Here is a 27,580-nt window from a genome sequence, read left to right as displayed (position 1 = left end):
AAGGGGGCATGGAGGCCCCACGCCCCCTCCCATAGACCGTGATGTCACGATCCCCGCGCTCACACACAGCGTTCTAAACAAACGCTGGGTCCTGCACAGAGATCGTGGGGGTCCCAGCTGCAGGACCGTCGCAATCAGACATCTTATCCCCTATCCTTTGGATAGGGCATAAGATGTCTAGGGGCGGAAAACCCCTTTAATGGATTGGGTTTCCATGAATGAACAGATGACATAAAGCTTGCCATAGACAGTGTCTACTGGAGAGGTAAGAATTATGACACCATAAAAATACACCACACTACCTTCTTAATAAAATTTTATGTATACACATTCTCTCATTTCTTTGTATTTTACGCCACCATATCCCATTTATAAAACACATACAATAAATATAAACCATGTAACACAATAGAGGGGACTGAGGTCACTGTCGAAGGACCAAATATCACACTGAACAATAAAATCCATCAATAATTCTTTCCTTGTTTTTTTTTTAACTTCTTATATACCAAATTCAGGACAGTCCTAATTCTGAGACATCCAGCATGGTCCCAGTGGATGCTTCTACTTGAACCATTGGGTCTGCTCAGCTTTTATACAGCATTGTTCTTATGATATCACTATACATGGCCTGTTTTGTGGCCTTTTCTCCATGAATAGACTAAGTGTAGACTATGTATAATGTCCAAACATCCAGGTGTCTGGTCCATATTCTTCAATGTTCTGTACAAGAGTTCATTGCCCTGTTTTATTCCGTCTAGTTTCTTAGTTTATTCAATACTCTGTTCTTGGCTCTCTTCATGTGAAATATCATTTGGGCCATTTCATCAGAAAAAGTCTAAAACAAAAAGAAAAAAAGTCATATGATGGAAGTTTGTGCTCAACAACAATCTTCTATGATATACATATATATATATATATATATATATATATATATATATATATATATATATATATATATATAATATATACATTTGTGAGGGTAAGGATGGGCCTTGTGACTGTATTATCTCACACTTAGAGTTTGTCTATAGTTGGTAAAGTGCCTGTAATAGTTGCAGGGCCCCTTATAAGAAGGGTTGCCACTTTTCTTGTAAAAAAATACCGGCCATGCTAATTTGCATAATTAATTATATATGCATGACATCACAAGATACACATATTTGAGGGAAATTTTCTCCTATTTTGACCCCAATAACTTTTTTATTTCTCCTTATACGGGCATTTTTGTTTTGATGTGACTGTTTGATCGCTTAAATTAAATTCAGGAGTTGCAGTTAGTTACTAACTACAACTCCCAGCATGCCCTGATACAACCTGTGGCTCAGCAGCTGCCCCAAACGAAAACGAAAACTCCCAGCATGTTGGACTATATGGTAGTATATAGAATAGGTCAGCGTTTCCCAAACAGGGGTACCTCCAGCTGTTGCAAAACTACAACTTCCAGCATGCCCGGACAGCGCTGGGAGTTTTAGTTTTGCAACAGCTGGAGGAGCTCTGGTTGGGAAACACTGGTATAGTAAATGGTGCTACATTCCAGGAGTTGGAGGATTGGTTGGGTAAATACCGTCCATTGCATTACCAGTATTTTTAATATAAAAATACTGTCAGGGTGGCCTAAATACCGGCTGTGCCGGGAAAATACCGGTCAGGTGGCAGTCCTACTTATAGGTTAACATTCTATACCGTAGAAACCCTTAAAGGAGATGTCCAGTGCAGACTTTTCAAACCAGCATCGGCCGGTGATAGGTACGCTGTGTAACGTACCGGGCTAAGGGAAGTAGGAAGTAGACAGCCCGGTCGAACGATCAGCTGTTGCAGAGCTCCGGGGGAACGTAGGAAGGTAAGTGAAAGTTTATTTTCTCTTTTTTTGCAGCCCGGGCAGGATGGAATAGGAAAAGTCCGCACCAGACATCTCCTTTAATCTGTCCCTATATAAATGGGCATGACTTAAGGAAAAATTTAGCTCGGGGCAATATACAAGCCACTACTTTTTACTTGATGTCTGTTCTTAAAAATGAATAAATATTTTTATGAGCGAGGTCACCAAGGCCTCAAACATTACATGATGCTGTAATGTGAAAATACAAGTTACGTCAGCAATGCTAATATTTTATTCATCTTTGTTATAGATCTGTCACTTACCTTTACAACAGGAATTTCTATTTGGCTATCCTGACCAGTTTCCTCTGAGGTTTTCTCCTGAAAGCAAAGAACGTTCAGAAACGTTAAGATTATCTCATGTAGAAGGTAGAATTATTGCTAACTCCCAATAAAAGCTTTTTTGGTCTATAGGAGTACCAAAGAGACCCGAGAGCTGTACTCTGGCATCTCCTGTGCTCCCAAAGAAATTAATGGAGATCGTGCGGACCCTAGCAGGCGCTCCTCTAAGAGAGCCGGTGGCCTGTTCAAGAGACCGTAGGGAGTCCCAGTGGTTGGACCCCCCCCACGATCTGATAAGTTACTTTTCGTTTTTCGTTGCAGTACCCCTTTAACCTTTTCTCATTATGTCCTTTTTAAGTTTGAAGTTCTGCAGCCACCATTATCAGAAATATCCATACTTGTTGAATACTATTATTAATGAATTCAATGTCTGCAGTTGGCTTAAAAGGCTTCTTCTAGTGGTGTCTAGTGTTTAAATTTATGCCATAGCAATCTGAAAAATGGAGTTCTGACTGCAATAAAGATTTATTAGGAGTTAATTAGGACAGAACAAAATGGTGCTCAGGTGTGGATAGTGGGGGAGATTTATCAAAACCTGGCCAGAGGAAAAGTTGCCCAGTTGCCCATAACAACCAATCAGATCGCTTCTTTCATTTTTAACAAGGCCTCTGCAAAATGAAAGAAGTGATCTGATTGGTTGCTAAGGGCAACTAGGCAAGTTTTCCTCTGCACAGGTTTTGATAAATCTCCCCCATTGACTTTAGATATTGACTTTATTGGATATTGAATTTAGATATAAATACAATTTTGTACAAACCTTCATATACACCTGTAGGTCTTCATAGATAGGAGCCATGGAGTTCTCCCAGTCCTCGTACACAACTCCAGGAGTCTCATACCTCTCATGTCTCCTGAGAACACACAAGGATGTCATTGAATAACCAATTCTAACAAAAAAGTCTACAACCTAAACCAGGCCTTCATATGTAGGGCAACACCTAATGGCCCAGATTTATCCAACTGTGTGAGAGAAAAGTGGAGTGATTTCCTCACAGCAACCAATCACAGCTCAGCTTTCACTTTACCTGACTCATTAGCTGAGCTGTGATTGGTTACTGTGGAAAAATCTCTCCATTTTTTCTCTCACACAGTTTGATAAATCTGGGCCAATAAGTTGATAATTGCTGGCTTGGTGGCTCTGGTATTTGCCAAGGTTATGTTGTGTGTGCATACTTATACTATGAGTAAGTTGGCATGCGAGTGTGCTTTTACAATAAGATGGTATGCGAGTGTGCTTTTACAATAAGTTGGCATGCGAGTGTGCTTTTACTATAAGATGGTATGCGAGTGTGCTTATACTATGAGCTGGTATGCGAGTGTGCTTATACTATGAGCTGGTATGCGAGTGTGCTTATACTATGAGCTGGTATGCGATTGTGCTTATACTATGAGCTGGTATGCTAGTGTGCTTATACTATGAGCTGGTATGCGAGTGTGCTTATACTATGAGCTGGTATGCGAGTGTGCTTATACTATGAGCTGTGAGCTGGTATGCGAGTGTGCTTATACTATGAACTGGTATGCGAGTGTATTTATACTCTGAGCTGGTATGGAGTGTGTTTATACTATGAACTGGTATGTGAGTGTGTTTATACTATGAGCTGGTATGTGAGTGTGTTTATACTATGAGCTGGTATGTGAGTGTGTTTATACTATGAGCTGGTATGTGAGTGTGTTTATACTATGAGCTGGTATGTGAGTGTGTTTATACTATGAGCTGGTATGTGAGTGTGCTTATACTATGAGCTGGTATGCGAGTGTGCTTATACTATGAGCTGGTATGCGATTGTGCTTATACTATGAGCTGGTATGCGATTGTGCTTATACTATGAGCTGGTATGCGATTGTGCTTATACTATGAGCTGGTATGCGAGTGTGCTTATACTATGAGCTGGTATGCTAGTGTGCTTATACTATGAGCTGGTATGCGAGTGTGCTTATACTATGAGCTGGTATGCGAGTGTGCTTATACTATGAGCTGTGAGCTGGTATGCGAGTGTGCTTATACTATGAACTGGTATGCGAGTGTATTTATACTCTGAGCTGGTATGGAGTGTGTTTATACTATGAACTGGTATGTGAGTGTGTTTATACTATGAGCTGGTATGTGAGTGTGTTTATACTATGAGCTGGTATGTGAGTGTGTTTATACTATGAGCTGGTATGTGAGTGTGTTTATACTATGAGCTGGTATGTGAGTGTGTTTATACTATGAGCTGGTATGTGAGTGTGTTTATACTATGAGCTGGTATGTGAGTGTGTTTATACTATGAGCTGGTATGCGAGTGTGTATATGCTATGAGCTGGTGTGTGCACTTACACAATGCTAAAATAATCTATTCTTTTGATTCCTAGTACTGACCAATGAATGGGTTGCTTTGGTTTGTTAGTGCTGGAGGCATTGTCATCCTGCTCAGCCCTAATTGATGGTACTTACATTACTAGGTCTATTAATTCTTTCATCTCCAGGGCCACATTCCTGGCTTCATTCACATGTCCTTCCATTGCAAGACGAGCACTGAACTGAACACTGTGGGTCTGCAAGACACTCAGATCAATGGTCTCCAGAGCGGCAGAGCTAGAAACGAGAACAGAAATGTATAAAATCTGAGCAATGTCAGTGAAATATATAGGAAAGGAAAATTATTTGATACCCTGTCTGATTTTGTACATTTTCCCACTGGCAAAGAAATAAACGGTCTGTAATTTTAATCCTTGAGCCCTACTTATTTGGTATTGGTTTTCACATTTTGTTCTCTCTTTTGTGTATTAGAGAGTCAGTGGTGAGCTCGGAAAAGGTGATACATTTGGAGTGAGCCAGATCTAACATTTGTTTGGTCGTTAATAATTTTAATGGTCGGTTTATTTGGACAGTGAGAGACATTTACAAATCTGTTTAACTTTCTGGCAACAGTTGATTTAAAAAAAGAAATGTTTTCCAGTGGAGTACCCCTTAAAAGCCCACATGGCTCTGTTATGTGCATGACTTTAAAGGAGTAGTCCAGTGGTGACTCAGTGGTGAACAACTTATCCCCTATCTTAAGGATAGGGGATAAGTTTGAGATCGCGGGGGGTCCGACCGCTGGGGCCCCCTGCGATCTCCTGTACGGAGCCCCGAGAGCCCGCGGGAAGGGGGCGTGTCGACCTCTGCACGAAGCGGCGGCCGACACGCCCCCTCAATACAACTCTATGGCAGAGCCGAAGCGCTGCCTTCGGCAATCTCCGGCTCTGCCATAGAGATGTATTGAGGGGGCGTGTCGGCCGCCGCTTCGTGCGGGGGTCGACACCCGCTATCTGGCCAGAGAGCCGGGGCCCTGTACAGAGAGATCGCAGGGGGCCCCAGCGGTCGGACCCCCCGCGATCTCAAACTTATCCCCTATCCTTAGGATAGGGGATACGTTTTTCACCACTGGACTACCCCTTTAAATTAAGTATAAACCAGTATAACTAAATGACTAGATTTATCTGGTCTGTTCTTACCAATCATTGGTGACCGGCCTTTTCTCACTGAGGATCCGTCGTCTACTCCTTCCATCTGGGAGTGTGTAAGATAAGTGTAATTGTATTGGTAGCTGGGAGTATCGAAGCACTTCTGTTACCAGAAACACAATAAGATATATTTAGAACATCATGAGACATTGACTATTCTCTATGACTGTTCTAACTGTTGCAGCCATCAAGGGCTACCCAAATTTCGAATTATTGCATTTTTAAACAAACCTTTAATCTTGGATGAATGGACATTAAATTCTGTAGACAGGACAGAATCAGCTGTTGTGCTGCCAAATGTCTTTTCCAACACTGACTCATCAGTCCCTTCATACAGGAAATGCCTTAACAGGAAATAATAAGGAATCGGGAAGTAATGTAAGTGAAGAAAACAATATATATATATATATTTTATTATTACTATGTACTGTCAGGGTTGCATGTTTCTGTTAGGGCTCATTCACACCACGTTTCGGGGATACAGTAGCCGGATCCAGTGAAAAAATGTAAAAACCATCCGCTGCTGTATCCCCCCTGAATCCACTCCGCACCCCATTCACTTCATTCAATGAGCTGGGTGAAGTCAGATAGTGACTCTGGTTGGCTCATTTTTGGACCGTATACGGTTTTGTTGCTGGACTGAAGACAGTTTTAAACCCGGCAATTGAACCGATTCGGATTACAAATGAGACGACCGGAGTCGCTATCTGACTCTGTTCGGCTTATTCAAATGAAAGGTGCTGCGTGGATCTGACGGTGTGAATGAGCCCTTACTACTACCTACTTCTACTTGTTGGCTTTACGACTACTTCTCGGCCATTACTTCAGGTGGAAATACAACTTTAAAAATACTAAATTAGCGGATGTGATAAAAACTGCAACACTGGTTCATATGATATTTATAATCTTCCATGTAATGTGTAACATATTACCCACTTAAAGGGGTACTCTGCTGCTCAGAGTTTGAAACGTACTGTTCCGAACGCTGGAGCCGGTGCCGGGAGCTCGTGATGTCATAGTCACGCCTCATCATGATGTCACGCCCCTCAATGCAAGTCTATGGGAGGGGGCGTGACGGCCGTCACGCCCCCTCCCATAGACTTGCATTGAGGGGGCGGGCCGGGGCGTGACATCATGATGGGGCTATGACGTCACGAGCTCCAACGTTCGTAACAGTGTGTTCCAAATGCTGAGCAGCGGAGTACCCCTTTAACAACACAAATTATACATAAGTGTTGTACCACCATGGGAATCTCTAGAACCGCTATAAAAATAAGCAGATTTATTACAGAGAGCACAGGGGGTCTATATCATAGTACATAGACTTACATAGTTTGTGGCAGGAAAACTTTCAATTTCACATTAGTAGCAATAATTTCTTCTTCTATGATAGACTGGAACTCATTAGCCAACTTTAATGGATGTACAATATTTACCTATCAGAGACAAAGCATAAGACTTTCCAAATCCAAGTATTTTATAGGTTATGAGATAAGAAGTGCTGAACAAGTACAAATTACCGGTCTGTAAAATAAGGAGGGAACTAAGGATAGGCAAATAGGCAAAACTCAACATTCTACTTTACAGGCAGATGGTAGTAGAAATTCTTCAGTTTTGTATTAGTTATATTTTAACATATTTCACTGTACCATAATGCTAAAAAAAAAAAAAGAGCTTGTACCTTGCCTCCAGTTTTATCGGCTAGTTGTCCCAACTCTGGCAACCGGCAGTTAGTTCCTTCTATTGTAACCACAGAGACAACTACACTGAAAGACAGTAAGAAAACATCTAAACTTCGTTACCCAATAATGTAATGATCACCAGGATCTGATGATCTATTCAAATTACCATGTTTCCCTTGTATCCAGGGTTATGCTATTTTTGGTGGTAATAATGGTATGGTCTGCTGTGACGTTTTTTCTGTGCAAAGTCAGGCCCCGATATAAGTCAATGGGATCTGTAAGCTCCTTTCAACTTTTCCTAAAAAAGTGTTGTGGCGGACCACCGGGTGTAATGGCGGGACCACAGGTGTAGCGGTGTGAGTGGTGGGATCAGATGGTATTAACCCCGGGGGCTGGACGGTATTAACCCCTAGTGTTCTTGACGCCAGTGTGGTTTTCGGGTTCCGGAACACCACACGCCCGGATTCTCCACTATCCCAATTGCTAGTAGTCAAATGAGAGTCCACAACCAGTTATGGTCAAACGGAGGCTTTACTAAGTATAAGACAGATGGAATTGTCTTCACAGCTAAGGCCAGAATTCACAGAGAGGTGGCCAGGACCCAGAGGACCCCGCAACTGCTGGACCAATATACTTGTAGTTAACTTGACTTGAAATTAGACTTGACTATGTGCAGGACTTGACTAGTTTCAGTGACCGCAGACATAGACTTGAGACTTACTGGAGAGACTGAAGCTTTTGAGGTCTTCCAGATGCTGATCACTTGTCCTGAGATCTCTGGTGGTTGCTGTCTCAGCAAACTTGTTCTCCAAGAGACTTAACTGTAATGGCCGCCCCTTTATATAGTGGGGGGCTTGACTAAAACCCATTGGTCAAGCTCCGGGTCATAGGTTAAGCTGGTGCTCTCTGGGAGAACATGTGACAAAAAATAATGTGACTGCATAACATAACATGTGACAGACTTACACAGGTCCTTGAGACCTCCCACAGGTCCCCTACACTACCTATACATAGGGATCCTGTCTAGGCATTAAAGTGATACACATCTTTATAAAACCAACAGGGAGAGACCTTGCAGGGGAGCCCCCAGGTGACTGAGGGTCTCAACCTGACAGGGCCTAAGGGTAGTACAGAACCATGTTCTGTACTGGGACATCACAGTGTTATACTACACATTTCATTAAAATCATTCTAAAAATGAGTTTATCATATCAGTCATGATTGGAAATCATGTTCTAGTATGAACAGAGGCTTATACTTAAAGGGGTACTCCGCTGCTCAGCGTTTGGAACAAAATGTTCCAAGCGCTGGAGTCGGCACCGGGAGCTATGACGTCATAGCCCTGCCCCCTCATGATGTCACGCCCCCTACCATAGACTTACATTGAGGGAGCGGGGCATGACATCATGAGGGGGCGAGACCATGACGCCACAAGCTCCCAGCGGTAGCTCCAGCATTCGGAACAGTTTGTTCCAAATGCTGAGCAGCGGAGTACCCCTTTAAAGGAGAACTCCACTGGCCAGCATTCGGAAGTAAATGTTTCGAATGCTGTTTTCACGCTGCGGGGGTCAGCCATGCCCCTCGTGACATCACTGACACGCCCCCTCAATGCAAGTCTATGGGAGGGGACGTGATGGCCGTCACGCCCCCTCCAATTGACTTGCACTGAGGGAGCGTGATTATGATGTCACAAGAGGCGTGGCCGACCGCAGCAGTGCGAAAACAGCATTCAGAACATTTACTTCCGAACGCTGGCCAGTGGAGTACCCCTTTAAAGAAGAACTCCAGCCAAATGTAACCTAACCTATCTCCTATCCACACGATAGGGAATTAGTAGCTGATTGCAGGGGTCTGACCACTGGGATTCCCCGGGATCCCTGGAAAAGGACCCCGGCTGTAAGTGAGAAGCACATGTCCGGGCAGTATCACACTGTGCACGTCCACTTATTTATTTTATATGTTTTTGTCACGTGTGCTCACGTTTGTGTTCTTTTATGTGTCACTAGGATTTGGTCAGGGTGCAGTAATCCCTTCTGCCGGTCTAGGGGAGGTGTGTGTGGCCATCAGGTTCCTCACCTCCCTGCCATACCCCGAGCATTGCTGCTTCGGCAGGAATACCAAACCCGTTTTACTGTCTCCTTGGGGGCAGCTTGGTTAACGCTTAGTTGTTCGCCAGGAGCACTTTTTGGTCCCTGAGTAGCTTCGGCGAAAGGGGACATTGTACCTGGAGCCTTGCAGGTGCCTTTTGGCCCGGAGGTGAAGGGTTTAGTTTGTTGGGGGGGCCTCTCTCCTTTTGGAAAAGTGCTTGCGATGGACCGCATCCTCGTGCATGTTTTTTTGTGTGAACACTTGCACTTTTTACTTGCACTTGGGTGAATTGAGAGCACACTCCTCGGCTCTTTCCGGCGCTAACATAGAAATAAATGGAGCGTGTGCACTTTTAGATTTCATATCAATTAGGTATCTTCACTTTTGCTTATCTGTTTCACACACGCCCTGTTCTGCACACAATCCCTCGTCGGATGTCAGTAGCGTCATTATTGTCCTCTATAGCCCAAGCGGCGGCAGAGGGGAGGAGACTGAGTTGTGATGTCATGAGGCAGAGGACATCAGCGATCATTCCTGTCCGCCTCTGAGGATCACGTTGCAGCTGAAAGCAGTTCTCCTCTGAGGCGGACAGACATGATCACTCAGGAGAGGTGGGAGGTTGTGGCAGATGTATGGAAGTGTGTGCAAGGATGCTGGACGGACCTGACCTGCCTTTCTGCCTCGGAGGTGGCACTGCACTCCTCCAGCACTCCACTTGCAAAATTTGGCAAAAGAAATGGTGCAAAATGAACAATACATGAGCCCGTTTGTATTTCAGTTTATCACCATTTTTATAGTTTGCTGTCAGTGAATGAGAACGTCCTTGTTTACAAGCCTGGACTCCAGAGTCATACAGTGCAGCAAACTATCAGAGCATTGATAAGACTGGATACAACAGTAAGCACTTTTTAGCTGAGAGCAGGACTTGCTATGTAAGGTTTGCAGTCTCTGGATGTGCAGTCCCATTCACTGACTGCAAACACAAAATGGTGGTTATGCAAACACGAAGAGGGAGCTTTATGTAGCTTTTTAGTAGTATTGTTTGTCGCAAGTGGTGTTTTTGCTCAACATTTGTGCAACTTTTTGCAAACTACGTTTTTCCTAAAATGACTTTGGTAACCACTTTTGGTTTTTCACTTTGCAGTGGTTACTGGTCGAAGTGCGACTTTCCTTAACAAAAAGTCACAAGTTTGTCGCAAAAGTGTTCAATTACACCACACTGGTTGTGGACAGTATTTTAAAAGAGTAGCTGGACAGTATTTAAAAAAAAAAAAAGTTAAAAAGTCTCATGAAAGAATCATACAACATGGTGTACTGAAGTGTTATTTAAAAAAAAATGTGTATTTGACTAATATTTATCACGACATGCAACTTTTTAATAAATTCGGTGCACGTACACATTACCAGCACACAAATTAAAGGTGTAGAAAAAAATATATCAGGGAGTTGCTCTATATATATAGGACAAACAGCAATGTAATGCGTTCTGTGCTGTGGATCAGATATCTAAAATATGGGAGAAATTACGCAGATAGCAAGTGGGGGCAAATACCTACAGGGGAACACATAAAGATGGATCTTAGCAATGGGGAGACACAACATAAATCAAACCTGTGCTGAAGAGCCAGGTCTCCCAAATGACTGTAGTAAAGCTTGGAGGACTGGTAAGCGTACTCATCGGAAATGTCCTCCAGGTTACCTAGGTCGGTGTTAGCTCTGCCATCAGTGCATATGATCACCTACAGAGAAGATAAACCACATGGTAACATTAAAGGGTGCACGACTAGCTGGCATTGATAAAGGAAAATCTTACTACTTGTTTTTTTTTAGCATTGATATCTTTAAAGGGGTACTCCGGTGGAAAACATTTTTTTTTTTTTTAAATCAACTGGTGCCAGAAAGTTAAACAGATTAGTAAATGACTTCTATTAAAAAATCTCTACCCTTCCAGTACTTTTAAGCAGCTGTATGCTACAGAGGAAATTCTTTTCTTTTTGAATTATTTTTTTTTGTCTTGTCCACAGTGCTCTCTGCCGACACTTGATACCCGTATCAGGAACTGTCCAGAGCAGGAGAAAATCCTCATAGCAAACCTATCCTGCTCTGGACAGTTCCTTACACGGACAAAGGTATCAGCAGAGAGCACTGTGGACAAGACAAAAAAGAAATTAAAAAAGCAAAGAATTTCCTCTGTAGCATACTGCTGCTAATAAGTACTGGAAGGATAAAGATTTTTTTTATAGAAGTAATTTACAAATCTGTTTAACTTTCTGGCACCAGGTTATAAAAAAAAATAAAAAATACCCCTTTCATTTGTCATATTTCGACTATTTCAGCACAATTGCCATCTGTAACAATCATGACTACACAGTGCCACCTAGTGGAATAGACTGGTAGCGTCACATTGCAGGTAGCAATCACAGTGATTAGTCTGACAGTAATGTTTTGGTGCCCCTGGTTTTATAAATAGGTATTTTTAGGATGTTCCTAAAGCAGTAGACTTTACCGCCCCAAACTAGAGTTCTGGAATGCTTTAAAGGGGTATTCCGGGCAAAAACATCTTATCCCCTATCCAAAGGATAGGGGATAAGATGTCTAATCGCAGGGGGCCCGCCGCTGGGACCCCCTGCAAGCTCCCTGCAGCAGCCCGCATTCTATGCGTAGCTGCGTCTGCAGTTTCGGAAACCGCCGAGCTTCCGAGATGGGGACGTGACGTCACACCACGCCCCCTCCATTAATTTCTAAGGACATGGATGGAGGGGGCGCGACGTGACGTCATGTCCCCGTCTCGGACGCCCGGCGGTTTCCGAAACTGCAGACGCAGCTACGCATAGAATGTGGGCTGCTGCAGGGAGAACGCGGGGGGTCCTTTGGATACGGGTTAAGATGTTTTTGCCTGGAATACCCCTTTAAAGGGGTTCTCCACTGCCCTGTCTTCCGGAGCTCCGCTCGCAGCGTCCGGAAGTTCATTACTCCGGGCTTCCGCGTTCGAGGCCGCCCCCTCGTGACGTCACGCCCGCCCCCTCAACAAAAGTCGGGGGCGGGTGTGACATCACGAGGGGGCGGCCTCGAACACGGAAGCCAGCACACAGCGTTTGGAGTAATAAACTTCCGGACGCTGCGAGCGGAGCTCCGGAAGACAGGGCAGTGGAGAACCCCTTTAAGCTGCTTCTGCTGTACAGATCAATGGCTGGAGACCCAGTTGGACAGGAGCATTCTCTGTCAGCTCCCCCCTAAATAAGCATTGCTCATCCTGTGCTGCACCATTCACATAGCTGTCCCCACTCGGTGGCAAAAGCAACTTACAGCAACAAAAAAGGAACACTCCGGCCAGCAGTTCCCCCCTGGGTTTACTTATAGTGACCTATGATTTTACAATCCCCAACTCACTTGCCTTTGATCCTGGACTCTTGGAAGCCATTGCTATTGAAACCAGAGCTGCCGGCCCCAGCGCTGTAGCTCCCGTTTCTTCCAGACTGTTATAGAAAAAATAAAAAGCAAATTCTAATCTTTAAAATATTACAAACATAGCCAGACATTAAAATATTAAAAACCTTAAACAGTTCGAACAAGGCAAAACAAGAAGGAGATCAATAAACATTACCATTGAACCTTTTCTTTCAGGGGGTGCAGAGTATTTATTAGGGGGTGCGGCATGGCTTGGGCTTCACCCTGTGATTTCAGATAATCGGGATCTAAAAGCTCAGCGTCCTGCAGCACCAGTGGCTCTCGAGTACCATCACCATAGAGCTTCACCTGGATAGAAATCAACAGGACATGAACACAAGCGTCAGCGGAAACCTATAACAATGTCATTTTTAACTTATCATAAAAAAAATTGTAGAAAAGACAGATGCCTGTGAAGCTTAAAGGGGTACTCCGCTGCTCAGCGTTTGGAACAAACTGTTTCGGACGCCGGAGCTAGCACCAGGAGCTCGTGACATCATAGCCCCGCCCCCTCATGACGTCACGCCCCACCCTCTCAATGCAAGTCTAACATCATTAGGGGCGGGGCTATGACGTCACAAGCTCCTGGCGCTAGCTCCGGCGTCCGAAACAGTTTGTTCCAAACGCTGAGCAGCGGAGTACCCCTTTAAAAGCAAACAGACATGGTGTTACCAGCACTAACCCCCCCCCCCCCCCAAAACACTGGGTTCTAGTGCGAGTAAACCTGAGGAAATGATGTTATACTTACTAAAATCAGTCCAGCTATTTTCTAGACGTTGCGCGTATTGCTTGTAGGCAATATAAGCCTTGGGCTCAAGGGATGCAGGAGCCGGTGATGTGTAGAATTCTGTTCCTATCAGCTGTTAAGGACACATTTCTCTACAGGGAGCAGAATTCTTCACATCACCGGCTTGCCGAGCTTCCCTGCCTCTGTCCTGTTTGAGGCGTCATGCCCGTCCATCTTCTGCATAGTCACTAGGATGTACGAGTGAAGAATTGTGAGTATGCAGAAGATGGGGGTGTGGGGTGAAATGAAGAACATCTATGACAGACATTTATCAACCGATTTACCCGAGTTTTTTCGCATAAAATTGTCGCAAAAAATTCACGATTGCGCCACCGTCTTTTTTCATACGACAATCTGCCACGAGAGCGAGAAAAGCATTTTTTGTTTCAAATCGGCGTACATAAGCGTTTTTTTCAATTTTGCCATAGTCAGAAATTTATCAACCATGACATTCGCAACTGGTGCCAGAAAGTTAAACAGATTTGTAAATCACTTCTATTAAAAAACCGTAATCCTTTCAGTACTTTTTAGGGGCTGTATACTAAAGAAATGCAAAAAAGAAATGCATTTCCTCTGATGTCATGACCACAGTGCTCTCTGCTGCCCTCTGCTGTCCATTTTAGGAACTGTGCAGAGCAGGAGAAAATCCCCATAACAAACATATGCTGCTCTGGACAGTTCCTAAAATGGACAGCAGAGGTCAGCAGAGAGCACTTTGGTCATGACATCAGAGGAAATGCATTTCTTTTTTGGATTTCTCTTTAGTATACAGCCCCTAAAAAGTACTGGAAGGATTAAGATTTTTTTTTATAGAAGTGATTTACAAATCTGTTTAACTTTCTGGCACCAGTTGATGTAAAAAAAAAAAAAAAAATTTTCCACGGGAGTACCCCTTTAACCCCTTCATGACCCAGCCCATTTTCACCTTCATGACCTGGGCATTTTTTGAAAATCTGACCACTGTCACTTTAAACATTAATAACTTTGGAATGCTTTTACTTATCATTCTGATTCCGAGATTGTTTTTTCGTGACATATTCTACTTTATTTTATCGGTAAAATTTCACTGATATTTGTATCCTTTCTTGGTAAAAAATCTAAAAATTTCATGAAAATTTTTAAAATTTAGCATTTTTCTAACTTTGAAAGTCTCTGCTTGAAAGGAAAATGGATATTCCAAATAAATTACATATTGATTCACATATACAATATGTCTACTTTGTGTTTGCATTAAAAAATTGACAAGTTTTTACTTTTGGAAGACATCAGAGGGCTTCAAAGTTCCGCAGCAATTTTCCAATTTTTCTCAAGATTTTCAAAATCTTAATTTTTCAGGGCCCAGTTCAGGTTGGAAGTGGATTTTAAGGATCTTCATATTAGAAATACCCCATAAATGACCCCATTATAAAAACTGCACCCCCCAAAGTATTCAAAATTACATTCAGTAAGTGTTTTAACCCTTTAGGTGTTTCACAGGAATAGCAGCAAAGTGAAGGAGAAAATTCTAAATCTTCATTTTTTACACTCGCATTTTCTTGTAGACCCAATTTTTTCATTTTTACAAGGGGTAAAAGGAGAGAAATCACCCTAAAATTTGTAACCCAATTTCTCTCGAGTAAGGAAATACCTCATATGCGTATGTAAAATGTTCGGTGGGCGCAGTAGAGGGCTCAGAAGGGAAGGAGCGACAATGGGATTTTGGAGAGTGAGTTTTTCTGAAAGGGTTTTTGGGGGGCATGTCCCATTTAGGAAGCCCCTATGGTGCCAGAACAGTGGACCCCCCCACATGTGACCCCATTTTGGAAACTATACCCCTCATGGAATGTAATAAGGGGTGCAGTGAGCATTTACACCCCACTGGCGTTTGACAGATATTTGAAACGGTGGACTGTGCAAATCAAAAATTTTATTTTTCATTTTCACAGACCACTGTTCCAAAAATCTGTCATACACCAGTGGGGTGTAAATGCTCACTGCACCCCTTATTACATTCCGTGAGGGGTGTAGTTTCCAAAATGGGGTCACATATGGATATTTATTGTTTTGCGTTTGTCAGAACTGCTGTAACAATCAGCCACCCCTGTGCAAATCGCCTCAAATGTACATGGTGCACTCTCCCTTCTGGGCCTTGTTGTGCGCCCTCAGAGCACTTTGCACCCACAAATGGGGTATCTCCGTACTCAGGAGAAATTGCGTTACAAATTTAGAGGGTCTTTTTTCCCTTTTACCTCTTGTGAAAATGAAAAGTATAGGGCAACACCAGCATGTCAGTGTAAAAAATTTATTTTTTTACACTAACATGCTGGTGTAGACCCCAACTTCACCTTTTCATAAGGGGTTAAAGAAGAAAAAGCCCCCCAAAATTTGTAAGGCAATTTCTCCCGAGTACGGCGATACCCCATATGTGTCCCAAAACTGTTGCCCTGAAATACGACAGGGCTCCAAAGTGAGAGAGCGCCATGCGCATTTGAGGCCTGAATTAGGGATTTGCATAGGGGTGGACATAGGGGTATTCTACGCCAGTGATTCCCAAACAGGGTGCCTCCAGCTGTTGCAAAACTCCCAGCATGCCTGGACAGTCAATGGCTGTCCGGCAATACTGGGAGTTATTATTTTGCAACAGCTGGAGGCTCCGTTTTGGAAACAGTAGCGTACCAGACGTTTTTCATTTTTTGGGGGGAGGGGGGCTGTGTAGGGGTATGTGTATATGTAGTGTTTTTTACTTTTTATTTTAGGTTAGTGTCAGTGTAGTGTAGTGTTTTTAGGGTACAGTCACATGGGCAGAGGTTCACAGCAAGTTTGCCGCTGGAAGTTTGAGCTGCAGCGCAAAATTTGCGCCATCTCAAACTTGCAGCACTCACTGTAAACCTCCGCCCATGTGAGTGTACCCTGTACATTCACATTGGGGGGAGGGGGCAAACATCCAGCTGTTGCAAACTCCGAGCATGCCCTTTGGCTGTCCGTGCATGCTGGGAGTTGTAGTTTTGCAACAGCTGGAGGAACACTGGTTTGGAAACACTAAGTTAAGTAATAAACTTTCAAGTGTTTTGCAACCAAACTTAGTGTTTCCAAACCAGTGTGCCTCCAGCTGTTGCAAAACTACAACTCCCAGCATGCATGGTCTGTCAGTGCATGCTGGGAGTTATAGTTTTGCAACAATTGCAACAGCTGGAGGCACTGAGGTAGGAAACGGACAATGTTTCCCAACTAGTGTGCCTCCAGATGTTGCAAAACTACAACTCCCAGCATGCCCAGACTGCCAAGGCATGCTGGAAGTTGTAGTTCGGCAATATCTGAAGGATCAGATGTTGCTGAACTACAACTTCCAGCATGCCTGGGCAGTCTGGGCATGCTGGGAGTTGTAGTTTTGCAACATCTGGAGGTCCACAGTTTGGAGACCACTGTATAATGGTCTCCAATCTGTGCTCTTCCAGATGTTAGAGAACTACAACTCCCAGCATGCCTGGACAGACTGAGCATGCTGAGATTTGTAGTTTTGCAACATCTGGAAGAGCACAGATTGGAGACCATTATACAGTGGTCTCCAAACTGTGGACCTCCAGATGTTGCAAAACTACAACTCCCAGCATGCCCAGAAAGCCAAAGGCTGTCTGGGCATGCTGGGAGTTGCAGTTTTGAAACTCTCAGAGGCAGCAGTGAGATCGCTTTACGGCAATCTCACTGCTGCCAATGAAGATGCCGCACTGCTGCCGGAAACTCACCTCCGGGACGCAGCGCAGCCGGGACCGCATGGAGGACGCCGGGACCGCATGGAGGACGCCGGGACCGCATGGAGGACGCCGGGACCGCTCGGGACACCGCTCCGACGGGTAAGTGACGCCGGGGGACGGGTCAGGGACACTTAGCAGAGCAGTGTGTGTCCCGATCCCCGTGATCGGGACTCACACACCGCGCTGCTAAGTATTTTCATAGCGAAACGCTGCTATCAGCTAGTCAGATTTGACCAGCTGATAGCAGCGATCGCTGGGGGGGTGGGGGATGAAACCCCCCGTGGTCGCACGGTAAGATGGCTGGCTATCAGTGATAGCCACCATCTTTCCGGGCGCTGCGGGATGCCGCGAGTAGCGGCAGTAATATCCATGACGTACCTGTATGTCATGGGTCGGGAACACCTTGCCACCCATGACGTACAGGTATGTCATAGGTCGGGAAGGGGTTAACTAACAGAAACTGACTATTGTTTTAGCTTAGGTGAGAAAAAAACTCCCGCTTTTGCTTACCTGGGAAAAATATATTAACGCCGTGCAGCAATATAGTAAATTTATCGCACGTAAGCAGACTGGAAGTGGAAAAAAAATAGCATAACTAAGCAAACTTTCATAAATGCCCCTCTATGAGTGTACAAGTCTAGAATTTTGTTTCCAATTCTAGAAACTTCTTTCAACTGCTCTTGATCCCCAGCACAATGAAAAGCCAACGGCAACAACTGGAGGTCCACAGTTTAGAGACCATTGGGATACATGGTTCAAAGCTCAACCATAATACTGTACTATGATTTCTCTAAAACACAGCAGCATTTCATAGTACAGGGTGGGCCATTTATATGGATACACCTTAATAAAATGGGAATGGTTGGTGATATTAACTTCCTGTTTGTGGCACATTAGTATATGTGAGGGGGGAAACTTTTCAAGATGGGTGGTGACCATGGCGGCCATTTTGAATCCAACTTTTGTTTTTTCAATAGGAAGAGGGTCATGTGACACATCAAACTTATTGGGAATTTCACAAGAAAAACAATGATGTGCTGGGGTTTAACGTAACTTTATTCTTTCATGAGTTATTTACAAGTTTCTGACCACGTATAAAATGTGTTCAATGTGCTGCCCATTGTGTTGGATTGTCAATGCAACCCTCTTCTCCCACTCTTCACACACTGATAGCAACACCGCAGGAGAAATGCTAGCACAGACTTCCAGTATCCGTATACACTGCTATATACTACTATATACACCGCAGGAGAAATGCTAGCACAGGCTTCCAGTATCTGTATACACTGCTATATACTACTATATACACCGCAGTAGAAATGCTAGCACAGGCTTCCAGTATCCGTATACACTGCTATATACTACTATATACACCGCAGGAGAAATACTAGCACAGACTTCCAGTATCCGTAGTTTCAGGTACTTCAGAATGGACAAAACAAAAATTGGAACAGGACCCTCAGTTTACGCAAAAGATTTTGTTCAGTGATGAGGAAACTTTTATGTGAATGGTGAAGTTAACAAACAAGACCAGCGCTATTGGTCTGACACTAACCCACATTGGATTGATCCCTGCAAGACTCTTGGAACACAAAAATTGATGGTATAGTGTGGTATATGGGGTACAAAGATAGTGGGGCCATTCTTCATCAATGGAAACCTCAAGGCCACTGGATATGCGAAATTGATACATGATGATGTTTCCCTCTTTATGCACTGAAGCTGACACGTCCCCTGAGTTTTTCCAGCAAGATGGTGACCACCACATTATGGGTGTCAGGTCCGAGCATTCCTAGATGAAGAGTTTCCTGGAAAGTGGATTGGTCATCATGGGCCAGTTGAATGGCCCCCAAGGTTTCCTGATCTGACCCCCTTAGACTTTTATCTTTGGGGTCATCTGAAGGCAATTGTCTATGCTGTGAAGATACGAGATGTGCAGCACCTGAATCTACGGATAAATGGCCCACCCTGTGCATTGTAGGGAGGTAACCTGTGCCCGTTTCATTCTCCCTGTTCGGGTATGTTCACACTGCGGAATTCCGCAAGTGGAATTCCGCACAGTGAACGTTAGCATCAGTGTGAAAGGGTCTTCCACGAAACCTGTTCTCAATGGTCCTACCGCCGCCACCGGCTGCCAGGCTGGATCTCTGCTCACTGAATTCTGTGAGTGGAGATTCAGTGACATATCCGTAGTGTGAACATACCCTAGTTCGGGAAGCATGAAAACAATTGACAGGTTCCCTTTAAGCAATATACAGAACCCTTCAAAATTGCAGCCTGCAGTAAAGTTTTACGGACACACTGGTAAAATGATAAATGACTGTAAACTAATAATCTAGAATAGAGACAGTATTGTCACCTGGTCGCTGAAGGTTACAAGTGCTACTCTCTTTTGAGGATGCTGCTCATGAAGGAAATCCAGAGTTTGATCCAATGCAGATTTAACAGCCTGAAAGCAAATAGATAGCATTAGGATAGCAGAGCGCTGTCATAACCTTGGATCGGAATTTAAGAAACTCACAGGGCAACAAAAGAGAATTTAGAAGAGATTCAAAACATATTGACTCATAATGGAAGCGGCTGCCAGGCCAGTGGTCACATATTGATTTATTAGAAAATTCGGCAGGGTGTTTTAGTTAGGATTGCCTAGCAAACACTAGCTTAGCTTTCCATGGTGGACTACTATATGACCAGACATACTGTATGAATAGACGTAGCGGCTGCGGTGTTACATAGTGTAATGTTAATGGTGTAGAAATCCCACCTGGGTAGGCCTGGGTCACACCATGTTCAGGTTTATGTCTGAGGTATACATCAGGGTACTGGCCAAAAAGTTCAGTTTCTGAGTCTCACATAGAAACAGGATATTTACATTTAATGAATAGACTGAACATAGTCAGCCTAGTCACTAACATTTGACCCATTTTACTCAATAAGGCTTGTTGGGCCATAAGTCTGCACCCCTTTTTTGACAGGCTGCCAACATATATCACAATGTGTGGCCAAAAACATGATATGAATAAGGTCTTAGAATTCACTTTTCAATGCAAAATAAATAAATGTTATCATCTAAAACGGGCACTCTCATTAAAACAAATATTTGCTATTGCACTCCTTATGGTAAATAAAAAATCTTTGTTTTGGGTTTATGTCTATGTTTTGTGTTAAAAAAAAAGTTGCCACTTGGTGTCTCCCTACTTGTCCAGACCACATTTCCCCCCATTTCTCTTGCTCAGACATTGGACTCCTGCTGGCCTGGCAAAAGTCCAAAATCGGGATATGCAGTCTGGAGTGCTAAGGGGGGGGGGGGGGGGGGGGTGCAACCTTAGCCAATTATAGCTCATCTTACACACTGCCCTGCTCTGGGCTGTGTGTAGCAGAGTGAGGGAGGAAGTTCTCCCCTGTATGGCTTCAGATGATGTCACGCCTGCTGGGTAACGCCCCTTCCCAGTCTGTGAATCTGACTGAGACTGAGCAGAAAATACAGAGCAATATCAAGGTAGAAAAAAAGGCAAATAAATAAAAGGCAGGGGGTGGTTTATCATGATGAGGGCAGTGAACTGGGAGGATTATAACATTTAACAAGATCATGAGAGGTACTCTTTAACCTCTATGTCCCTCATTAAATTTGCTTGTTCTTATATATATATTTTCCAATTCCAGGGCAGTTACTTATGTATTTAGCGAGCAGATTCCTTGAGTACCATTGGTGGCGCTCTTCTTTAAAATACTGTACATAAAATACAGATGGCACATGTTGGTGTTTACCTCCATTCTTGTTTTGTAGAATATACTATAATCATTGCTCTGGTCTTGGGTCACCTGCAGTAGAATGTAAAATGAATTATATTTCCAGCATAATATGGGCACATTAAGAAATGTTTGCTGTACATAATACTGCCATTCCTTGCTACACAGACTTATTTTAGATTCTCTCTTCTCAGGTAAAAGAGATGGCACAAGAAACGGGCAGGTTAAGGATAAAAACGAGTCGAGAAGCAGAAAATACACGAGTAAGAAAGATGTTATGGAAAACATTGTCAATGGCTGTAGACTGGACAGAAAAAAGTCCTGACTCCTTCTCACCTCCAGGGTCACACTCATGCTCCCTGATATATCTATGCAGAATATTATCATGGTATGGTCGGCATATGAGTACTCATTCTCAGATTGGTAATCCCAGATATAGAGCTCATCTCCCACTTCTCTGCTCACAAATGTCTTATCATCAGGCAAGGGGTTTTCAGCAGCACAAAAAACACAAGTCCATGTCTGTAGGGAACCCAAAAAAATACATTAAAATACATAATTAGGCTAAGTTCACACTGCTGCTATGCTTCATCCTGTTCTGGGTAAGTCCAGCTCTTGGCCGAATGGCCCCAAAATTGTGTTGAAGCACAACGGACTCCACCAGATCACCACCAGATCCTAACAGATCCTATTGACTTAAAGGGGTTATCCAGGAAAAAACTTTTTTTTATATGTATCAACTGGCTACAGAAAGTTAAACAGATTTGTAAATTACTTCTATTAAAAAATCTTAATCCTTTCAGTACTTATGAGCTTCTGAAGTTAAGGTTGTTCTTTTCTGTCTAAGTGCTCTCTGATGACACCTGTCTCGGGAACCGCCCAGTTTAGAAGAGGTTTGCTATGGGCATTTGCTTCTAAACTGGGCGGTTCCCGAGACACGTGTGATCAGAGAGCACTTAGACAGAAAAGAACAACCTTAACTTCAGAAGATCTTGGTAGCTGGATTATGTTTTGATCACGCGCCTAGCATCTACAGATTCTTCGACAATGGGGCTTGTGGGGTAAAGAATCTGTTTAAGATGCAATTCAGAAGAAGAGCCACATGTTCAAGATATTATCTTGTAGATGATAAAATACAAAAACAGCAACTGACCTACTAAAGTGGACCTGTCCCAGGGACATGTAACAATATATTCAGGATAAAGGAGCTTTATTGCATATTGATTTGAAGTATGTGCAATAAAGCTCCTTTTTCCTGAATATACTTGGTGAGTGCTGGGACTTTATTTACACTGTTTTCTAGCCTTGATCCACCAGGTGCACATCCCCCAACGGAAGTGCTGACCAAAATTTTCAGCAGTCAGGGTATGAAACTCTTTATATCACTACAATGACTGGGATGAGGAGCGCGCTCTGTGTCGATTTGAGACGGTATCATAGACTCGAATTACGAGACTGTATTGGTCATGTGACACATAATATGCTAAGCGTGCACTTTTTCCAGCTCATTCTAGTAACTGGTCAGGGTTTTAACAGCCCCTGACTGAACTTTTCATATGTCTCTATGACACATGAAACGTTTTTGTAATGACACCGCCCACTTAAATGCCCGAGGAAGTATATTAAACTGACAGCAGATGGTGCCACATTACCAGTCAATCTTACTGATTGTGTATATTGATTACTCTTGTCTATGGTTACAATGAGATCACTTTTCTCTGTTAACCTTTAGGCTAGGTTTCCACACATTTTATTTATTTATTTATTTTTGGTGTTTTTTTTTGGAAAACTACCACTGCAGAAGTGGATCCAGCAGGAAGTGTAAGTCCTTCTTATATATTTCCCATACACACTTCTGGCTTTGGCTCCAAACTGCAGCGGCAGCTATCCAAAAAGCTCAGAAAAAAACCTGTGTGGAAACCTAGCCTTACCTTGATGGGCATGGTATGTGATGTTCTTTGTATTTATATAAAGGAAACAGTTAAATCTTCCACAATGTCTAACAACTCTTGCAACAGTAGGATGCATTAAAGGAAAAGTATCATACTAAAAAACGTATTCCCCATCCGCAGAGAGTGGATAGGGAATACGTTTTTTTAGGATGATACTTTTCCTTTATTTTACAAGTCAACAAAGTGGCATAATAAACTTGGGGAATATATATTTAGTCGCTTACCTTGGTATCAGTTATATGGTTAAGCTTTGAGCAGGCAGCAGAGCAGCCACTGCAGAGTAATGGGGGTTCTTGGATATAAGTTTCTAAGGAAAGAAGCATGGTTCAGTGTCTACATTAATTCATGGTTTACTCCAACCTCTCCTCCAGTTGGGGGCTGAATAAATCAGGCACTGGTAGTAAGAACAACTTTTTATTTTCCCATAATTCAACGTGTTTCGTGGCGGTTCCGCTTCAACATTTGGTCAAGCTTCAAATGACTGTTTAAAGCAAGAGCCGTTTCCATGTGTTTTGGGGCTGAGAGGTAACAGAGTCACTGTGGGTCTCTTATTTGTCCCACCCTTAGCTTAATACAATACAAGAATATGGGTGCACTACTGTGGTAGATGTATACAATGACATTGGCTATCCCTCAACACTGATGTTAAAATTGAGACATTCGCCAGTATATCCTTATATGAAGGACATACCAGAGCCCGCACACCAACGCCAAGGTTTCTCAAATGGCGCGGGACCTTACGCTAATCCTACCTGTGCGTGATAAGCAAAACAGGGGCCAGTGGGCAATTACGGCAGCATTCGGTCGACTCACAGCGTCCTCCCAGGTACCCTCCAGTGTGACTGAGCACACATACAATGGGAGGAGAGAGGAAGGCTGCAAGCCCCACCCAAGTTGGCTAATATAGGTGCATGGCCTCACAGGTGCTACCCTAATGCTGCCTGGAAGATATTCAAGGCGCATTACATAAAATTTAAACAAACAACAAACCGAATGCTGCCGTAATTGCCCACTGGCCCCCTGTTTTGCTTATCACGCACAGGTAGGATTAGCGTTAGGTCCCGTGCCATTTGAGAAACCTTGGCGTTGGTGTGCGGGCTCTAGTATCTCCTTCATATAAGGATATACTGGCGAATGTCTCAATTTTAACATCAGTGTTGAGGGATAGCCAATGTCATTGTGTACATCTACCACAGGAGTGCACCCATATTCCTGTATTGTATTATTCTAATTGTTACACATCCACACCGGTTATCTGGTATAGGATACTATTGTGGCACTTGTAGTCCACTGCAGGCATCCTCCATTGTATGAATTTTTATGCTGGGGATTGCCCCTAGCAACGGACTACAAGGGCAGGATCTGCTCCCCCAGTATAAATGCACAACCGCATTTGGGGTTGAGCACCTCCACCCTTAGCTTAACAATATACCCATAAACAAACAAACAATAACTCATAGGGTCAAAGACTTTTATGTGTGTCTATGAAATGATCCATTTGTGGAGGTCTACACCGGCATTATTTATATCATGTGCCATGTCTAGAACTTTATGGTATAAACTCTATATAAATTATTATCTATAAAAACATTATTATTATTATCCATGTCTAGGACTTTATAGTATAAAGATTTATTTAGATTTCTGTTTTCTTACCAGAATCCTCAACTATCTTTCCTATGTTCAGAAGCAAAATGTTGCAGTTTGCTGGCAACCGTTCCTCAGGGGGGGCTACAAATAATAAAGATATATTGTAAAACCAACTCACCATAAAATGAGCAAGCAAAAAGTAGTCTGATCTTTGCAGAAAGTATATAAAAAGATATTGGTAGAAAAGAGCTACTGGATGAAGAAAAAATAGATAGATAGATAGATGATAGATAGATAGATAGATATAGATATGAATATATAGATAGATATGAGATAGATGATAGATAGATAGATAGATAGATAGATATGAGATAGATATTAATAGATAGATAGATATGAGATAGATATTAATAGATAGATAGAAATGAATAGATATGAGATAGATAGATAGATGGATATGAATAGATAGATAGATAACAGGAGAAAGGAACGCAGAACACAAAAATTCTTCTGCCAAAAATTTGTGTTTATTCCATTCTCAGCAAGATAAATACAAAAAGTTCAACATTTCGGTAGTCTCACACCACCATCTTCAGGCATAGTGCAGTGAACAAACAATATATATACATATATATCTGACTCTACATACATACCGGTATATACAAAATATTTGTTCACAAAATCCTATGCTGTACATAAAGTAAAAAGTTAGGGGTTGTGTCCAAGCGATCACCTAGTGTACATTTTGCTATATGTCTTGAATTCAACATTGAGTCCACCAGGTTTCAGGGAACCCAATTTGAAAATCCTGTTTAATTCGTGTTTTTTAAGAGCTGAAACCCTATCGCTTCAGTGGGGGAAAGTGATCCATTATCATCACCTTCAGATCCCGCTCCAAGTGATTTTTTTCAACAAAATGTTTTGATACAGGTAAATCTAATCTTTTCTTGCGGATACTGTATCTATGCTGATTAAGAACATATTTACAATTAATACACGTGCAACATGGAAAGCAGCCTCTCCTGAACGGCTAAGAATTTTTGTTTGTTATCAGGTTTAATGGAGACATCAGTTTTTACAAGTCTATCCCTAATATTAGGGGCTCTACTATAAGAAATCAAAGGGCGTATTTGGAATTCATTAATTTGTGGGTATCCCTCGCTAATCAGATGTCAATGTTTATTTAATGTCTGGGCAATTTTGCCCGACATATCGTTAAAGGTGGAAACAAATGGTATTCTAATTTTTTTTATTTACATCCAGTTTATCCTGTCTAGAGATATTTCCATTTTTTACTCTTGATGTCGTGCAATCAATTTATCAGGATAACCTCTCTATTTGAAAGGTTCAGACATGTTTTCCAAAGCCTTGTCTTATTTCTTCTGTGCCATGTGTTGAGCACGCCATGTAGCATTTGGCTGTACGGTAACAACTCAATCATGGGACGTGGATGACAAATTTCATATCTTAACAAATTGTTACAATTGGTAGTTTTAGTGAACAAATCAGTTATAATCACCAAAAAAAAGTATGGCTCTAGAGTTTGTTACCCATGGCCAGCACAGCAATCACCACCAAAAATATATGGATAAATAAGACATACAATGTTAAAATGAATAAAAAAAAAAAAAACTCCCCTACATTGCACAAAATATTGGTCATCAAATAGAAAATAATTATTCTCTAATACAAGTTGTAACAATGGAAGTACAAAATCAACATCAATAGAGCTTCTACCATCACTTTTAAGTGCTTGCCTGACAGTTTGTATACGTATATACCACATCTACGAGGATTGGAAGCTGTCAGTCAAGCACTTAAAAGTGATGGTAGAAGCTCTAATGATGTTGATTTTGTACTTTCATTATTACAACTTGTATTAGAGATTAATTGTTTTCTATTTGATGACCAATATTTTCTGCAATGTAGGGGAGTGGCTATGGGGAGTAATGTAGCCCCAACTTACGCTAGTATATTTATGACCTTCCTGGAGGAGACTGTCGTCCCACCACTTCAGGCATGCCCTGGGGTGGTGGAGATACATAGACGACATCTTCCTCATGTGGTCAGGCACTAAGGTGGAATTGAAGTCTTTCCATGAATTTTTGAACTCCGTTGATACTGATGTGAAATATACACTGGTATACTCTCAAGAAACGGTACCATTTTTGGATTGACAACTGATTTGTTCACTAAAACTACCGATTGTAACAATTTGTTGATATGAAAGTTGTCATCCACGTCCCATGATTGAGTCGTTCCCATACAGCAAAATGCTAAGTGCTCAACGCATTACTGACACAGAAGAAAAATTAGACAAGGCTTTGGAAAATATGTCTGAATCTTTCAAAGAGAGAGGTTATCCTGATAAATTGATTACATGACATCGAGAGAGTAAAAAATGAAAATATCTCCAGACAGGATAAACTGGATGTAAATAAAAAAAATTTGAATACCATTTGTTTCCACCTTTAACGATATGTCGGGCAAAATTGTCCAGATATTAAATAAACATTGACATCTGATTAGCGAGGGATACCCACAAATTAATGAATTTCCACTACGCCCTCTGATTTCTTATCGTAGAGCCCCTAATCTTAGGGATAGACTTGTAAAAACTGATGTCTCCATTAAAGGGGTACTCCGCCCCTAGACATCTTATCCCCTATCCAAAGGATAGGGGATAAGATGTCAGATCGCTGGGGTCCCGCTCCTGGGGACCCCTGGGATCCCCGCTGTGGCACCCCACTATCATTACAGCACAGAGAGAGTTCGCTCTGCACGTAATGACGAGCAATACAGGGGCCGGAGCATCGTTACCTCACGGCTCCGCCCCTCGTG

General features: G+C 42.6%; 1 protein-coding gene across 1 annotated transcript in view; it reads right to left on the bottom strand.

Annotated features, from left to right (window-relative positions):
* Nucleotides 1-309: 309 nt before the first annotated feature.
* Nucleotides 310-27,580, bottom strand: part of LOC130293191 (circularly permutated Ras protein 1-like) — a 72,393-nt gene continuing 45,122 nt past the window's right edge. Inside the window, exons 13-28 of the mRNA XM_056541693.1 lie at nucleotides 24,806-24,880; nucleotides 23,374-23,456; nucleotides 21,534-21,719; nucleotides 21,216-21,269; nucleotides 19,807-19,896; nucleotides 13,087-13,238; nucleotides 12,877-12,958; nucleotides 11,094-11,221; nucleotides 7,394-7,478; nucleotides 7,042-7,148; nucleotides 5,944-6,056; nucleotides 5,704-5,815; nucleotides 4,661-4,801; nucleotides 2,981-3,074; nucleotides 2,146-2,202; nucleotides 310-838 (exon numbers count right to left, since the gene is read on the bottom strand). Coding sequence (XP_056397668.1) covers nucleotides 758-838; nucleotides 2,146-2,202; nucleotides 2,981-3,074; nucleotides 4,661-4,801; nucleotides 5,704-5,815; nucleotides 5,944-6,056; nucleotides 7,042-7,148; nucleotides 7,394-7,478; nucleotides 11,094-11,221; nucleotides 12,877-12,958; nucleotides 13,087-13,238; nucleotides 19,807-19,896; nucleotides 21,216-21,269; nucleotides 21,534-21,719; nucleotides 23,374-23,456; nucleotides 24,806-24,880 — 1,640 coding nt within the window. The 3' untranslated portion in view covers nucleotides 310-757. The remainder of the gene's footprint in view (nucleotides 839-2,145; nucleotides 2,203-2,980; nucleotides 3,075-4,660; nucleotides 4,802-5,703; nucleotides 5,816-5,943; nucleotides 6,057-7,041; nucleotides 7,149-7,393; nucleotides 7,479-11,093; nucleotides 11,222-12,876; nucleotides 12,959-13,086; nucleotides 13,239-19,806; nucleotides 19,897-21,215; nucleotides 21,270-21,533; nucleotides 21,720-23,373; nucleotides 23,457-24,805; nucleotides 24,881-27,580) is intronic.

The sequence above is a fragment of the Hyla sarda genome, chromosome 10 (genome assembly GCF_029499605.1).
Source record: "Hyla sarda isolate aHylSar1 chromosome 10, aHylSar1.hap1, whole genome shotgun sequence".
NCBI lineage: Eukaryota > Metazoa > Chordata > Amphibia > Anura > Hylidae > Hyla > Hyla sarda.
The sequence above is the reverse complement of the archived record's forward strand: the minus strand, read 5'-3'. Positions and strand labels throughout refer to the sequence as shown.